Raw genomic sequence first — 17,601 nt, 5'->3', positions numbered from 1 at the left:
CACGGGAGCGTGGGCACAGCAGGTCCTGGATCCGCCCGCGCGGGGCACGGGGTAACCTGGCTGGGGCCAACGCGGCCACGCTCCCCGGTCGCAGTCCGATGCTGCCGTGCGGGCATTCGGGGGAAAGCAGCCGAGCACGTGAGGTGCTCTGGGATTGGAGGCGGTTTGGAAGCCCTGCAGTTGGCTTGGCCTTGCCCGCGCTCCTGGGAGCCCCTGGCTCCAGCACAGCCTCTGCTTGGTGTGTCCTGAGAAAGAGGAGTCCTTGGGAGCAGCTTCTCCCAAAGCGCAAGGCTTGTGCTTCCTCTACTCGTTCTGTGCAGGGCAGGCAGAAACTTGACAGAGGAGAATGTCGCTGGGGTGCCCACAAGGTGGGCTCAGAAGCGGTACGTGGCAAAGGAACTTTTGTCTGTGTCATTCTGGCATAGAGAAGCCCCATTTGTGTCCATAGGCTCGGGTGCCAGGAGTAGCAGATGCTGAGAGCTGTCATAGCTGACCTCACTGCCTTTGCCTGCACATCACCTTGCAGCCTGAGGCGGGACTGCTCTGTGGGTGCACAGTGCCCACGACAAGCCTCTCTTTGCCTTCAGGTCTAGACCATTTGGTTTTCCAACACAACTTGTTTTTTTGACCACACATTTTTTTTTAATAGCACTCGGGGTACACCTGCAGCATTCTGGCTGCTTGCACACCTCTGTGCAAAGAGTTTTCCCTAAGCCACCATCTTGCCAACATGCTTCTTCTGTGAGGATCTGAAACCAAGGGGTATCAAACTGCATTTCCAGTCCAGGAGGAATTTCTTCTGGTTGCTGGTTGCATTTGGGAGCTGCCTAGGAAAAGGGGCCGGTCCTGTGGTGACATGTTGGGGATGCTGAGGAGCTGCAGCCAAGGCAGGCTGGTGCTCCCAGCAACTTCTGTGCAAGCAGAAACTCCTCCAGCCATTTAGCAGAGGATTTGCAGTCCCAGCTCCAAAGCAGGAGAGACAATAAAACTCTAAATAGTACTTTAAATCATCAAAGTGCTATCCAAACATGAGGGACTCCAAACACAAATGAAAGTGCTAAACTGATTTAGAGGGGAATTAAAAGGTCACGCCTGTTGAACATTCAGCTTTAGAGTTTAGTCATGTTTATGAAACTTATAACTGCTCTTCTAAATCAGCTTTTTACACTTCATATACCCAGTAAATGTGGGTATGTTCAGGGCCTATGACTAATTTAAAAAGTTTTCTATTCTAAACAAATTACCGCAGCCACAGCCTGGGCCTTTTTTATTTCCCTTCCATCTCTGCCTTCCCACTCCAGCCAAAGGCACTTAAAACACATCTGAATATTTCACCTGCTCATGGAAGAGAGATGCATTTCTCACTCACATATTCCACAAAGCAAAGTTCAGTTACAGCTGAAAAGTGGAAGATCAGTGAGCTAACTCCATGAACAGGCAGAGTGGGGGAGCAGCAACAGAAATGTTTTCTGTGACAGAGACCAGCACAAAGAGCTGCTGGGAGCTTCAGCAACAGGAAAGCTGAAGGCCTTTCTCATGCAGCCTCTCCTGCAGGCTGCTTCCCTAACCTTGCATGATTTGGCACTGCTTTTGCTTGATGTTGGCTTGTGCAGTGCTTATGGGCATTAAGCTCCTCGGGTGTTCTGTTTACAGCGCCCGTATCAATGCCCGCTGCGCTGGTGCCAGAGGAAATACTTCAGATGTCTACAACAGCCCTGGGAGTCAGTGGCTGTGCTGGCTGGCCCATGTCCACCCTGCCTGGGAATGTCAGGCTGAATGAATGAGTGATGTAGCATCACATGGTAGTACGTGCCTGCTGTGGGCCCTGGCGGGGGGGGAATCCATCTACACCCCCATTCCTTGAAGGCATGAGCTCTGCGTATTTCAGCTCACGTCATGGCCCATGTCAGAGAGCAGAGTCCAGTCCCAGGATTTCAGACAGAAAGAAATCAGACTGAAAAAGAAGCCTTAAAAGCTGTTTTGCTCCACTCATTGATATTACTTCTGCGTTTGGTGTCTCTGACCCAAAATGCCTCTAAGCAGACTGTAAATGTAATGTCCTGGTTTCAATCCCTAAAAACTTGCCTTCAAATTGTAGGAAGAGGGTGTTTGACAGCCAGCCTCCTGTGAGTAACTCTACCTACCAGTCTAAATAAGCCAGACTGGAAAGACCCGGGACTTTACCATCTTCTGCTGGTCTGAGCACCTGTGTTGTTTCCAGACATGCCCTGTCCAAGGGACCTCCATTCATAAAGGAGGCAGGGATCCAGCTCATCCTTCAGGAGGACCTGGAAATGCCTACAGCTCCTGTCCCACCTCGCTGGCATGTAAAAGCACAGTTCTTGTGCAAAGGTTGTTTCGTGCAAGAAGGCTATGCCCTACCAAACCACTGCCCACTGTCACACTCATGTGTGTTGTGGCTTTCAAGAGCTGAATCTCTTCTATATCCTAAACTTCTGGTCTCGGAGGGCATGTAGGAGCTAGCATCAGTTTGGGATTTACAGTGGCAGGGTTGGGAAGGCTGCGGGGGTCCTTCCCCACCAGCAGCATGAAAGTGAGAAGCACTAGAGCCAGCACAGGCTCAGGAGCCAACATCCCCATCTTGTGCTCCACTGCTAGAAGAGCCGATGAGCAAAAATGACATTTTGAACCAGAAAGACTGTGGTGAATACTCTGGAACTGGGAAAAGGATCAAATGCAAGTCTCCAGATGGAAAGGGAGCAGTTTCCATCAAAGCCGATGACAAGTTCCCTGATAGAGGGTCAGGTCTTTGGACAGCACATCGCGTTTCTCAGCTGGACGCCTCGTCTGGCTGCCTTCAGCTCTGCACCAGCGGGTTGCACAGATGGGCTGCAGTGCTCTGGGTTTCTTCTCACAGATCAGTCCACCAAGGCCCACTTTTGGCTTCCAGCAAGTATTTTTATAATCTGCTGGCTATTAAAAGCTAGTTGCTGGCTGAGCAAGAAGGACTGTACAGCTTAAGTAGAAGTCCACCAAAAGGGATTAGCTGTTTCTGAATTATTCACTTATCTTCTCCAAGCTGAAAATTGCTTAACAAACCTTATTTGTGTGTACTTAATGAGTAACAAATACATTTCCAGAGAGCTGGATCAGTTCCCACTCAGGGAAGTAGGCTGAACATGTCTACTGCTGGCAATTAATTCAACCAGCTTTACAGGAAAGTCAGTTACGGCTGATCTGCATTAGGTTTGCAGCTTTACTGAAGTAAAGGTTCTCCATCAGGAAGAAATGCCTCACGGAGACTGCCATAGCTCTGGGGCTCAGTTTCTCTAAGCTCCAATGCAGACTTCGCCTTTGCTCTCGCTTTTTCAGCTTCTTTCCTCTTTTGCTGAACTGGGCAGAGAGGTCTGACACTGCCTATCCCCTCTATAGAGAGTAACCCTGAGGGTGGCACTGATGTGTATCCCAGGTCGCTGCTGTGCTCTGCTCATGCTTTGTGGGTGAGGAGGAGGCAAACGCGCTGGGTGACTTCTGTGCAGCTGGCTCCCACAGCCCTCCGTTTCCTTCCATTGTGACAGGGGAGGTCGAACTGAAGGACTGCTGCTCACTCATCTGCCTTTGCTGCTTCTAGTTCTCCTCGCCTTCATCACAAGCAGGAAGAGGGAGACTGCAACAAGCTCCTGTTTTTTTTCCAACACATGAATATTTTTTTGATGATTGGAGCAGATGTTGCTGGCTTCCAGGCATTTTTACCGAGGCTCCTCTGTCACACATGCTGATGTCTTGCAGACGGCAGAGAAGGCAGTAGCTTTATCTCTCTGACCCTCTACCCTAGATCTTTGGCCTTGGTGGGACTGCTCCCTGGTCCCACTGGAGAAAAGGGCATTCCTCACAAAGTCAGAGGGGAGTGGCTTCACTCCTGTGGGAGGCAAAATCCTTGCTGGCTAAAATGAGACTATTCTGAAAAACAAAGTGCCTGAAGTAAAAGAAATAATGCACATATTAGGATTTTTTCCCTCTCTAAATGAAATGGAGACCTTGGAAAGCAGCAGAAGCTATTATACCCTGGCAGAAGCTTCTATTCCCCAGCGATCAAAGTCATCTATCTAATGGGGCTTGGGGATTTGACTAGAATTGCTAGGCATGCAGAATTGCCTTTCAGTCATCATCAAACTACATTTCCGTACAATAACTGGAATGAAGTCTGTTGTTAGGCCTCACTTTCTATTTGCTCAACAAGGGCCACGGGAGCCTGACTGGCATTGCCTCTGCCAGCTTTTGGGAAGCCACTGTGATTTTTGTTAGATGCCTTGTGTGACCAAACCAAAAAATGCCCTTCCATTGCAAGCTGCTACTCTGACCCAGACAAGGCTATCTAGCCCTTGTGCAGTACAGAAGCAAATGCATTGGTGAGGATGAGGGGAGCTTGCGTAGGAGGAAGGTAGTGCAAATGTGGGCTGTCAGTTGCTGCCAGCATCAGGGTCCGTGGTCACAGCCTGGTGCACACCAGAGCGGTCCCTGGGCTCTTTCTATTGCTGCCTGGATGGAGGGAGAGGTTCAAGAGGCTGAGGGATGGCAAAGCCAAACAGAGCATTACCCCAGCTCTGTACCACGTTACTGATCGCATTCTGGAGCACAGCACAGGAGGGTTTTTGGCCACGTTCCTGCATTTTGGTTACCCGTGTGCCAGGATGCACCAGGAGGAGGCATCTCGTGGTACCTGCCAGCTCTGCCCCAGTGCCCTCCACGCCTAGTGCCCAGCACAATGAACAAAGCTGGGCTCCCTGCCGTGGCTGCAGTGACAAGGTTTTTCCCAGTCAAGTGAAACAATCATCACTAGGGAAACCTTAAGTACTTTTTAAAGACCAAAAGAAAACACATTCAATCTTTTAAACATGGAAAATTAAATGGCCTCTTTTTCCTTGGCTGCATGTGCATGGCTACGGAGCAGACTGACATGGAGTGAACTCTGTGGGCAAACACTCCCCCCACTTAGTTATTAAAGAAGCGGGCTCTGCAGCACAAAGTCTGCCCTTCTCAGCTGCTCGCCGCATTGTCCTTCAAACCAGCAAGGCTCCGGACATGAGGAGCAACTCACTGACCCTCCTGCTTGTAAGAGAAACATCCTGGAGTCCTTACGAGCTGTGCTGAAAGCCAGTGGGGGCCCCTGACACCACAGCCCCACAGCTGCACTTCTCCTTTTGGAAGAGCTGGAAGTGAAAGCAAAGAGTGGAGAGGGCCCACTGCACCTCCCACCCACACTAGCCCCACGGGAGGGTGTTTGGGGAGTCACCCCACTGCCTGAGAAGCAATGAGGGTGCCGGGCACAGCACAAGGCTGGCACGCTGCCTCTCCTGAGCCATGACTCTTGGCAAGGGGTGGGCATCTGGGGAGGTGCTGGTGGGGCTGCCTGGCCAGCCGGGGGTGGTTGGATGCCAGTGTGCCGCAGGAGCAGGGCTTTCTCCAAAGTGAGGGGAAAGCCAGCGTGTTGCCAGTGCAAGCCCTGTCTCCTCGCAGTTTTCCTCCATCTCTTCTGATCCTAGGTTATTCCAGGATCTTCATGGGAGAAAGGGGCTGAAGCTCTTTTTAGAATGGGAAAATCATTAATTTAACGCTGCTCCCGCTCTTTCCCATCCCCTGCCCCAGCAGCGTAATGTGGCTTCTTAACAGTGCATGCTCTAGTTAATGAAAAGCACTGAAACACAGGTCCAGCTCTGGCTATTTCCAAGAACTCTTGGTCCCATAAAACCATAGGAAACCATAATTTCAGCAAATAAATCAGTTACTGCCTATCTCTCTGGCTGAATGCATGGAAAGGGAAGAGCACCCCGCTGGCTCCGTGCACGGGGAGTAACACCAGGCAAGTTCCACCAGCGTTCGTGCTGGGAAAGGAAGGCGACAGGCAGTCCCAGCAAGGCACGTCTCCCTCAAACAGACAGTAAAGGAATGCCATATGCTGTAGGGACAATGTACAGTGAGCACTGAGCTCATCAGTTACTTTTTGTTTAATCTAATTAAACACAATATATCCTCTGACCTTCTGGGTTGGCACTGAATTCTCCTATGTTGTTCTTTCCATATGAAGCTCTATTGACAGATGGGGAAAGCCTAGAGTTTGCTTTAAGCTTCAGATAAGTAAAGTTAAACATGCAGCAGATAAAATTGTTTTCCCAGCACTCCTCTCTCACTGACCAATTGTGGGTGCTCGCTGGGAGGGCTTAACTCCTCTGGCCCGTGTCCCACCTCTGGCTCAGGGCACCGTGCTCCACAGCAAGCGAAAGCTGGAGAGGGCAGAGGCAGAAGCAGAGTTCTGAAGAAACACTTCAAAGTTCATTTTTAGAGTGATTTATGACAGTTGCTCAGCTTCATTGAGGCAGATGATCAGGGAAAATGATGTTGCTCCTCACTAAATATATTTCCAGAGTCGCTAAATAATTTGCTACTTAACAGCTCATCAGTTGGTATTTGCTGATGCTGAAGCAGGTTTTAAATACAAAGAGTTGAACTGCATCTGATACCTCGTGCATATTCCCTGCTTAACAGGCTACCTGCTGTTGCTGGGTGTGCAAGTCTGCAGTCGGTCAGCAGGGCTTCATGAGTTTTCTGGGAGGCAAAGCGACCACAGAGCTGGCTCTGGGGGAGAGCAGGGTGCTGGGGTGCTGCAAGCAGGCACAGGATTTGATCATGCAAAAGAGCTGGAAGCGTGCTCAGCTTTCAGCCTGACAACCTGCCCGCTCACTTCCTCACAGGCAAATGAGAAGAGCACGTATCTGCCCTTCACCAGCATCGCTTGGTAACACCACCTGCAAAGCTATTTTTTCCAGTATGGTGAAAAATCCTTTAGCCTGAGTCTGGGGAGTTACCTACCTCCATGTACTGTACCTGCATTCCTGAACCTCTGTGCAAATAAATCCTTGAAGTATCACCCAAAAGTTGCAGAAGAGCCTGTTGGCAATGCCCTTACAGCTCCTGACAGGATGGGTCAAAGAAGATTTTCCTGTAAATAGCTTTAATACTCCTTTCATGTATTAATAGTGCTGGGCAGGGCAGGAGGCAGCAGCCCGCCAAACACAGAGGGGCTGTTTCCTGCACGTGGCCGTGGAATTAAACTGGAGTGGTGTGAACCTCGTGGCTCTGATTTTCCATGGCCAGCTGCAGGAGCCCAACATGGGGCCTGGCGTGACTGGGATCCCAACCCATTGCCTTCAGGATGTCTGAATGCACACCAGTGTTTGTATGAATGCAGACCTCTTGCTGGAAGCTCTCGTCCATCCCTGGTGGCTGTGAAGGACCCAGCCACATGTGGCTGTGGTTCACCGCCACATAACATCTCTCTTGGAGCTGTAGGGAAAGTTCAAAGCATGACCTCAAAGCAGCTCATTACCTGGGAAAAGTTTCATTATCTTTAGGCAAAGAGGATTGCTGAGGGCATTGTGTAGTGTTGCTTCTCCATGGTCCAGCCTCCATTTCTACTCTGCAGTGGGTCAGCAGTCCCAGATGAAGTTGTGCATCTGCTGGTTTACTTGGGGAGCTGCCCCTTGCAAAGCTCACCGCCTTTTGGGCACTCCCACAACAGAGACACCAGACATTTTGTATAGAACCCCTCAAAAAATTTTACCCAGCAGGCTCCTCTGTGCACGCTGGGCAGTAATGTGCAATGGGGTGAGGGCACAGGAGAGCTTCCTTTTGATGAAGCAAACTTTCCTTCATAACACTGAGGTGGTTCAGGCATAAACCAAAAATCCAATAACTCTTGAAGGGATTGCAGAAGGGATGGTTCCTTCTCTCCTGCATGTGCCCACATGATTGCACCCCTGAAGCCAGGAGAGCAGAGGGCTGTGTGAAGCACAATTGCCAGTGACCCCTGTGGCAGTGACAACTTGTCTCACAGTCTGTTTCCAGGAGTTTGGGAGTGACTTGAGATGGATGAAGCCACCTCAAGCCTCTCCATAAAACAAGTCCTTAAACGTAACTTTAAAACTTGGGTTGGAAATGCCTGGCCAAAGGTGTGCCTGAAATCAGGTGGTGCCTGGATGAAAACATTTCCCTCTGGTGTAAAAAGATGGGGAAGTGTTACCTGTTCCTGGTGTGGGTGTGCTCAGTGACCAGCTCTCCGTCTTGTTCAGCTCCGCAGGAAGGTTGTTGTGGTGTTTTGTGTCTCCAGGGGACTTGGGGCTGTTACCCTTGACTGGGAGCAGTGCTGGAGCAGAGCGCATCACTCCTGGGTAAGCCCCAGCAGAGGGAAGCTGGAGTGGCTTTTCCTGCTTCAGGGGGCACTTGTCTCTCTTCTGCCTGCTCTTTGAAGTACCTCAAGGTTTTAGCTATAAGGCTCTAACCACTAAAAAACAAAATCTTGGCTTGGGAAGGCACATTGCCTTGGCGTGTTTCCTGGGACTGAGTGACTTACAATGCTGTGCCGTAACCAGGGGGAGGATTCTTTCTCCTTGTTGTAGAGGAGGTGGGTCACACTCGTCTGGAGTCCAAACTCCCTCAGAGACTTTGTCTTCCCCCTTTTTTTCATGACATCAGGCAGAACTTGATGTTACTATTTTAAAAACAAAAGGAGGGGACACCCCCCCCGCTTCCCTCACGCTCTCTGCCAAAAAGGAGAACAAAGAACAGCTAAAGCACACAAGTTCTGGCACTCAGTTTGGAAATAAAAACATTCATCCTCATGTCAGGTAGGGAACTGCCCGACCCCCCTGCCAAGGCAAGCAAGCTGGCCGGCAGAGTAAACCCAGGGCGCAGAGGAGCCTGGGTGAAGGGGATGCCCGGTGTCACACCGTGCTCGGGCAGCTGCCTGCCAAGCTCCTGCACTGCTGTCCCGGTGCCAGGGCATGGCGGGACGCTGCCAGCCACGAGCAGTCATCCAGGGAAGGGTCACGCTGCTCCTCGCAGGCTGGGAGGTGGGGGAGGACCTTTCTTCTTCCCCTTTCCCACCCCCAGTCCCCACCGCAGCCTCGGCATCTCCACACGGCGTGTCCCTGCTCCCCGGCAGGGCTGGTGCGCGGCGCAGGGGGAACCCAATGGGATTTCCACGGCAGGGACACTGACATCTTTGTCTGGCTTCTTCCTTGCCATTTAAACATGTCAGCAGTTCCCAGCACGGATTCCTGTGCTGTGAGTTCAGCCCCGACAAGCATCCAAACTGCAAGTCGGGGCTGCTGGCTCTTCCCCGCCTGTCTGCGAAGCGTTACTGGAACAGGGGACAGTTCTCCAAACACGAGGAAGAGATTACTTGGGCTTTCTGGAAGGCTCCCTCCCATGCCTTCCGAGCGGAGCAAATGAGGATAATTTATCCTTGGGCTTCCGGCTGAACCCAGTAGCTCAGAGGAGCCAGGACTACGCTGTCTGTTTGTCCCAGCTCCTGCAAGAAGGCATTTTTCCCTTGTTGCCTTTCTGTATTGTTCGCCTGATTTGTTTGCACCATCACCCTCTGGGGCTGAGATAAGAGGTCGTCCCCCTGCCTTCTACCGGTGGCGCATTCCCCAGAACAATCCAGGGAAAAACTCTCACAGGAAAGAGCCTTCGAAGGAGGCTTTCGTGTGTCCGACCCAGCCCTAGTTACAGTCATGTAAAGAGTTTTGTGGGATCAATCTGGCGAGAAACACCACGTGTCAGAAGGGAATTGTTCTCCAAAATGTAGCTGGGCCAAAGCAGGCGGGTCAGCCACCCGTGGGTTGCCAGCTTAATGGACAAAGCAGCTGCCTTTCAGCAGGGAACAAAAGCCAGGGGGTGAGCCTCTGCTCTCTTGTTCCCCACGGGAGCTGGAGCCCAGCATTGTGGCCGGGTAGAAATCGCGGGCTCCCTTCCCCACTCCCTCTGCCAGGAGCTAACGTGGTACCCCAGGATGGATTGATGTCCCCGCTGCTTCTGCGGAGGGACGCGGGGTGCGGAGACAAGGTGATGCGGGTGGCTGGGCCCTCTGCAGCAGAAGCAGCCAGCTGGAACAATCCACCATCCACTTCAGGGAGGTTACTTGTGATTTTTGAATGTAGAGTCGAGGCCCAGCAGCTCCAGCTTGGCACAGGGCAGTGGGAAAAGAGCAGATTCTCTGTTTGCTTCCATCCTGTGATGGCTCCGGTGCCTCCTTCCTTTTCCAAAACAGCTGCGCGCTGCCTGAAGTGACTTTATGGACAGTAAAAGCTTAAAACATCGCATTCACCTTCAGAATATTTTTTTCCCTTAGAGCAAATCATGGCGGAAGATCAAGAATATGGTGCACTGGTCCCCATTTGTGATGTCTTTCAAGAAGAAGTACCCTTGGATCCAGCTCGCAGGACACGCAGGTATGGAGCGCGGGGAGGGGCAGAGCAGTGGAAAGGCTCCTTGTTCCCTCGGGTTAATGGGCTTTGTTGCCCAGAACCACTTCTGGCTGCTGCGTGAATGGCACAGATTGCAGCTCCCATGTCTCTGGCCCGGGAGAGTGACTTAGCCAAGTGCTAAGGGAGGCTGAAGTGAAGAGGCAGTGCTCTCTGCTTTCAGTCTCCCAGGGCCAGCAGGTATTACTGCTGCTTTTCTCTCAAGCCCCAGAAAGCTGAGTCCTTCGGGTGAGACCAAGCCCCTCTTGCTGATCCACAGCAAAGTGGGTGATGCTGCCCAGCCCAAAGATTCCCCATGCATGAGCCCAGAGACAAAGGTGTGAACCTACCATGAAACACAGAGAGGCTGTGAGGCCAATGTGTTGGGTGCTGCAGGGCAGCTCTCCGTGCTGTTTAAGGTGTGACATTGCTAGTCGTAAGCCTCTAACGCTGCATGTGAATCTGGCAGCCTGAGCTTGTAGGTCTCAGTCTGCAGGGATTCTTTTGGGTTCAGGTGTAAACGGAGACACCCTTCTTGTTTTGGAAAGGCAGAGCATCATCCCCCATCCAAAGCAAGCGCCACGTTGTCCCTTGTCACCCTTCAGGTAGTTTCAAGGCAGCAGCCAACGGCAGGATCCTGAAGAAGCACTGTGAGTCGGAGCAGCGCTGCCTCGACCGCCTGATGAACGACGTCCTGAAGCCCTACGTCCCAGCCTACCACGGCGACGTTGTCAAGGACGGAGAGCGATACAACCAGATGGAAGATCTGCTGGCTGAATTTGACTGCCCCTGCGTTATGGACTGCAAAATGGGAGTCAGGTGAGTGGCGCTGGGGGCGCCGTTTGAATTTTAAGATGGGATACTTAAAGGAAACGCACGTCCTGGGTAAAACACTCTGAAACACAGAAGCGAGAACACCAGAGTCACCTCTCTTCAGGAAAAGCTAAGCCAACAGCATGAGGAGAGAGCCATGGGAAAGCCTGGCTACAGGAAGGACACTCCAGTCTCTTTCCTTCTCTGTTGACTGTCCTGTGTGACAGGAAAGTGGTTTGGTGCAGTGGAGGGGACAACATTCTGTTAGGGTTTGGGTACAGCAGAACGGCACAGTAGCTTTTAGGAAGATGGCAGCCTGCCTCTCTCTGCTGCAGGAGGACACGACTGGTAGGCAGGGAACCAGAGGTGTGGGAAATCCTGCCCAGGGTGCCAAGGAGTGAAATAAAGATACCTGAATGGCACAGCTTTGGTGAGCGAGAAACTTTCCTGCTGCTCACCGTTTGCTCCCATGCACCCTTGAGGGATAAACTGTGCATGCTAAGTAGTCTAGTGCCTTTCATGCAAAGTTCTTGAAACATTTCCTAACAGATGAGCAACATTACCCATGTCCTGCTTGAGAACCATCTACAGATACGCCAGGATCCCAGGCTGCAGCCGTTTGGCCAGCAGCAGGTTTTCAGCTAGAGACGCTGTAGCTGATGAAGGTGTCCCAAAGCAAATGTGAGCAGGGCTGGTGACCCCAGGCGACTGCCAGTTTTGGAGCAGCCTCAGGCCACCTCTTGGCCCTGGGGCTGCTGCGGGCTGGTGGCAGGCCCGGCTGAGACCCCCCTCCCTGGCTAAGGCACAGCCCAGACACAGTGGAGACGCTTGCGCTGCTGGAAAAGCTGATGGTTTCTGTGGGAGGGAGGAATCTTTTTTTTTCCCTCCCGAGCTCCCGATGTGAAACTCAAACCGGCGTCTGGGGCTGTCGGCAGGGAAGAGGAGAAGAATACTTTCCACTGGAGGGGTGGAAAAGGACAGGAGGCCCCAGCACAGCCACGTGGCACACACTGTGCTGCCCCAGGAAGGAGACGGGACCCACTCTGGGACCCTGAGATGGCAGCCACCAGAAGAAGACCCGCCTGAGTGCTCTTGCAGCTGTCTCTGGGAGGAGTAAAGTCTCCTGCACACAAATCACAGGCTGGGTGATTTGTGCACCAGGATTTTTGGAGCTAAGACAGTCAGTGCGCGCAAGGGGGCAAATGTGCCGGGCGTCATGGTGCTGTGGGAGGAGCTGGTGAAAGAGGGCGAAACAGGCTAATGTTGGAGAGTGGGACATCCCCATGGCTAGGCAGGAGATGCTTTGCAAGATAAACGAAACCTCAGGGCTATTAAACCTGTCCTCTGAGGCAGCAGCTTGCTGCCAGGCAGATGCAGTTTTGTGTTTTCCCTGCCAACCTGGCTTTGGGATGAAGCAGCCTCCTCCAGTCACCCCTAAAGAAAAAATTTGTCTTTCTTAAGCTCTGGTGATGGTTCAAACCTGGAGTGATGCAGGGGGACGGAACTGCAGACATGAATGATCTGTCATTCTCATCAAAAGGAAATCTAGCTTTCTGAGCAGCATGAGCAGCACTTCTGAGCACACCACTGCCTTATTCTGCTGTTTTATTCCATCTGAATAAAAAACCCATGGCTTTGGTAATCTCATCTGAAGCCTTTCAGTGCTTTCATCTGCAGTGTTTTTCAAAGGGCCTGGTACCCTGGGGTTGTCTGCTCGGTAGTCAGTGATCATATGCCTGTCCTGACAAAAGACACCAGTTTGCTTTGCTATGCTTGTGAGAAACACCAGAACACCATCCCGTGTAGTCTGCCTAGCATTCTCCCAGGGTGTTTTGCTTGGTTCTGGAGGTGAACCTCATGCTCAGTGCCATGATTTTGGCACAAGGGACATGGTGAGAGGTCACGGTCCCTCTGCAGAGCTGGACATCGTTAGTGGGAGATGTTTGGGACTTGGATTTGGGGGGAAGGAGGTGACAGATAGGGCCATTCCATTTTGCTGGGACATCCCACCCAGTTTTTTGGAGAGAGCCTAAGCACTTGCTGGGCAGAGCCAGGGCAGGTTTGGGAGCCACAGGAGGAGTTACATAGTGGTTTGTTAGTGCTGCAGGAAGCACTGTTCTGTGGGTAATGACTTTCTGTGTGCCAGAGTGCAGAAGTTCTCCACTGATGTGCTCTGGCAGAGAGTGGCGCTCCTCTGAAGGATGCATAAAGCCAACATCTTTGCACACTCCTCTGCACTCTCCGTGCTCCTTCCCCCACTCCCCCACCCTGGCTGCACCCCATAGTCCTTGGGATGGTGGTCAGCACCTGGCCAGGGCTGCATCCCTTCCTCTGCTCCATCCAATCCAGGAAGCTTTTGCTAGGTAGTCTACTTAAAACAGATAAAAAATTATCAGCAGTGGAACAGTCCTGTGTGCAGACACGCTGTACAGCACCTCGTAGTGCACGGAGGGAGGGGCTGGGAAAGAGCAGGAGAGGCACAGGAGCAACAGCTGCCTACCTCCTTCTGTCACCTCCTTCCCCCCAAATCCAAACTGCTCTACTCCACCCACTAGCCACACCCAGCTCTGCAGAGCGGCAGGGGGAAGCAGCAGAGCAGCCACCCACACTGGCCAAACCTCAGAGGGAGCAGCAGTTGACACCAAGGGCTGGGATGCACCAACCTCCCTCTTGCCTTCAACTCAACCATGTCCCAGAGCATGTGGGCAGTTTTCTGGGCACATCTGAAAAGCCATGTTTAGTTTGTGAGAGCCTCTAAGTAGCTGCTCAAGTTTGTTGAGTGTTGGAGGACATGCTTCCCAGGCCCCCCAGGAGTGGCAGCAAGGGGCTGCCAGTGGGACAGCAAGAACACCACCTGGGACACCTGTGTGAAATAACCTCCCTTGTTTTTGCCAGACTCCTTTTGGTTCCTTGATGAACAGAAAAGATACCAGATGTTGATGATGGGGTGGTAATTAAATCAGGATCCACTCACCTGCAATGAGGTTTGCTCCATTTCTTGTGCTGCCCTAGTCTGTAGGGATCAGCTGTCCCGGGTAGGCCTGATTTCTGGGGCAAGGGCTGTCTGTGGGTATGTGGCACCTCGTGTGGTTGCCCTGTGACCCGCCTGATATCCTCCCCTCATCACTCCTTGCAGGACATACTTGGAGGAGGAGCTGATAAAGGCCCGGAAGAAGCCAAGCCTGAGGAAGGACATGTACCAGAAGATGATCGAGGTGGACCCTGATGCCCCCACAGAGGAGGAGAACGTGCTGCGGGCAGTAACCAAGCCCCGCTACATGCAGTGGAGGGAGACCATCAGCTCAACAGCCACACTGGGCTTCAGGATTGAGGGGATAAAGGTGAGGCTGCTTCAGGTGTGCAGAGCAGGGGGGAGGGCTGCTGGGAGCGGCTGGCAACCACACTCACTCACAGAGGCACGCACACGACAGGCTGGTGGTGAGACCATGTCACATCGGGACAGCCCCAGTCCCTGCAGCCCAACCACCCTTGTCGGGCACCTGGCCCTGGGCGGTGCTGCTCTTCTGAGAGCACAGCTGAGCTCAGGACATTGATGCAAGAGGACAGTTCTAGCCATCATCTCCTTCAATCAGCCACTCAGTTGTCTTCCCTGACTGCGAAATGCCAAGTGCTGTCCCCCAGCTTGGAGACTTCAATTAGCTGTTTGCTTTTGCTGCTGCTGTGCCGCCAGGCTGAGCCATTAATGCAGATCCCAGCTTGAACACGTGCCGATCTGTGGTTGGAGCTGTGAGTTTATTTGCAGTCAGGGAGGAGGCTGCATTTACATCCCTGTCTGGAAAAATTCAGCAGCTGAGCCCTATGAAATGGGACAGCCACAAGCAGCAGCACTTTCTGCTGGCACCTTGACACATGCGTAACCTGCTGACTGCACTTGCTCAGAGCAGCACTCCCCTTTCTGAAGATACCTGCTGAAGTGCTTTAGTGTCCCCATTAGATGAACCAGCCCAGGAGTTTTTCTTCTGGCAAGTAGACTTTGTCACAAGAGGATGTGCTCTGTGGTTACAGACCCAACTCTGCTCAACTTCCCACTGTATGTGGGAAGCCCAGCAGAGCATGTTTATAGGTTGGAAAAGGCCTCTAGGATCATCAAGTCCAACCTTCAACCCAACACCACCATGACCATGAAGCCATGTCCCAAAGTTCCATGTCTGTCTGGTTTTTTGAACCCCTCCAGGGATGGTGCCTTCACCACCTCCCTGGGCAGCCTGGTCCAACGCCTCACCACTCTTGCAGGAAAGAAATTCTTCCTAATATCCAATCGAAACCTCCCCTGGCACGACTGAAACCTATTTCCTCTCATCCTATGGCTAGTTACTTGGGAGAAGAGACCAACCCTCACCTCACTACAACCTTCTTTCAGGTAGTTGTAGTGAGCAATAAGGTCTCCTCTCAGCTTCCTCTTCTCCAGGCTGAACAATCCCAGTTCCCTCAGCCACTCCTCATAAGCCATGTTCCCCAGACCCTTCAGCAGCTTTGTTGCCCTTTTCTGGACCTGCTCCAGCACCTCAATGTCTTTTTTTATCCTGTGGTGCCCAAAGTCAAACCCAGTATTTGAGGTATGGTCTCATCAGTGCCGAGTCCAGGGGCACGATCACTTCCTTCCTCCTGCTCCTCATGTTGCATGCAGGGATGAGAGTACCTTCGTCATTCAACTATTTTTTTGGCCAGCAGACAGTGCATTTATCTCTAACTCAACCAATCTCAAAAACCCAAGGAGCAGCCCTTGGGATGAACCTCTTCAAGAGTTTTGTCGCAAGCAACGTGAGGCCTGTGCCCCTGCCTGGGGTTCTACTGGTCATGCTCCCCAATAACAGCTTTCTGCAGTGCCTACACTGGTTCAGGGCACTTGCCTGCTCCTGCAACTCTTCCCTGATCAGCTCAGCTCTCCCAAAGACCCTTTTCTGCCATAAGTACCCACAAGCATACTGTGAGATGCTCCAGCTCAGGACAACCCTTTGCCTAGTTCCCATTGCTGCTGTTTAGCTGGTGCTTATTATAAAACTGAGGCTATATAAAAAAGGAGTGGGCCAGTTGGGACCAAAGCTCCCATGGACTGTTTCTTCTCCCTGCTTTCTTGTTCTAATCAGGAATATGTCTATTTATAGTCTGAGATGATATATCTTTGGCCTCCAGCGGCGCTTCTCGGCCTGTGATCTGGGGATGTTTAGGGAGATTTATGGCAAAAGCAGGTCATGTGCAAACCACTTGAAATTAAAAATGTAAAAAAACCCCAAATCATATTCCCCCACAGGCTAAAAAACCACTATGGAGGGAAATAAAAGCCATAAAGGAGAGGTCAGAGTTGCACCTCTGTTTTAGCCAACCATAAGTGAGCTGCTGTGTGATGTGAGCAGTGGAATTTTTTTCAAAGAGGTGAGGCAGCCCTTTAATTGCAAAATGTTGAGTAGTGGTGGTCTCCAGGAGTAATCCTGCTGCTGCTAGGGGCTGGTTAATTTGATCAAGGCTCTAATTACTGTAATGCTTCTTAAATCCCTTGGTGTCTGGATTATTCTCCCCTTAGCTAAAGCATTGACAGTTCACTCTGGTTCCCTGCTGGCTTTTTTTTCCAGCAGGGCTGTGCAGTATCCCTGTATTTGCCCTATTTTTGAGGTTGAGTCTCTGCATTAAGGAGAGCTCCTTCAGTGTCCTGTCCTGAGCTGCTACTGAGCCCTCTGAGGAAACTTCAGGAAAATATTTAATGATGAGTCTTCCCATGTTTTCTTTCCTGCTGCGGATGCTTGTGGCCAGAGGCTGATTCACGAGAGCGCTTTGCTGTGCAAGAGAAGGGCAGGATTTGGCCCTGTGTGGTGGGCTGGAAGGAGGCACAGGGGAAGGAGGGAAGTCATGGTAGCCTTTGGGACAGCATGGGCAGGTGAGGTGAGCAGGCAGCTCAGGCTCGAGAATGGGGTTGGGGACCCTTCCCTGGCTGAGCTCTCGCTTTCCCAGGTGGCCTTGAGGATCCTGTTCTTCCTTTTTAAAATGGAGATTTTCCTCTGCAAAAGGAGTTGATGATTGTCATCTAACTTTCTGAATAGCTTGAGACTGTCAGAAACAGTAACTAGTAATAAAATTACCATGCTAAAAGTAATACAAGTTATCCCTGGTGATCCAGTTGAAGCTTACTGGAGCTCACTGTAAGAAGTTTCATTCCCAAGCTGCTGCTCTGGTCTAAGAGTGACTCACCATGTCCTGCAGCAAGGCCATGGTGAGACAATATTCCTAGGGGCTAGGACATTTGTGAGGTCCCAGAACCAGCCCTGAAAGTCCTCTCCTGACTTTCCCAAGATGGGCAGCTCTGGAGCCCCATCCAAGGCCAGGCACAGTGCTGGAGGCTGAGCCAGCTGACCTGAAAGCTGCCTCAGTGACGCCGGCACAAACTGGAGTCGCTGGTGGGGCAGAGGTTGCCATAGCCCTTATCAGCCCCCCTCACATTTCTGCTGCCTGGAAGCAGCGCCCTCGGGGCCTGGACACCTGTAAATGTCGTGGCAGTTGTCAGCCCCATGGC

At 51.8% G+C, this 17,601-nt stretch overlaps 1 protein-coding gene across 1 annotated transcript in view; it reads left to right on the top strand.

The window, feature by feature from the left end:
- Nucleotides 1-10,150: 10,150 nt before the first annotated feature.
- LOC103771188 (inositol-trisphosphate 3-kinase B-like) overlaps nucleotides 10,151-17,601 on the top strand; it is a gene marked incomplete at its 5' end in the record, with an annotated part of 13,785 nt that continues 6,334 nt past the window's right edge. Inside the window, 3 exons of the mRNA XM_008938479.1 lie at nucleotides 10,151-10,250; nucleotides 10,868-11,081; nucleotides 14,212-14,416. Coding sequence (XP_008936727.1) covers nucleotides 10,151-10,250; nucleotides 10,868-11,081; nucleotides 14,212-14,416 — 519 coding nt within the window. The remainder of the gene's footprint in view (nucleotides 10,251-10,867; nucleotides 11,082-14,211; nucleotides 14,417-17,601) is intronic.

This window comes from Merops nubicus, unplaced genomic scaffold (assembly GCF_000691845.1).
Source record: "Merops nubicus isolate BGI_N331 unplaced genomic scaffold, ASM69184v1 scaffold32644, whole genome shotgun sequence".
Lineage (NCBI taxonomy): Eukaryota > Metazoa > Chordata > Aves > Coraciiformes > Meropidae > Merops > Merops nubicus.
Note: the sequence above shows the minus strand (reverse complement) of the source record. Positions and strands in the feature narration are given on the sequence as shown.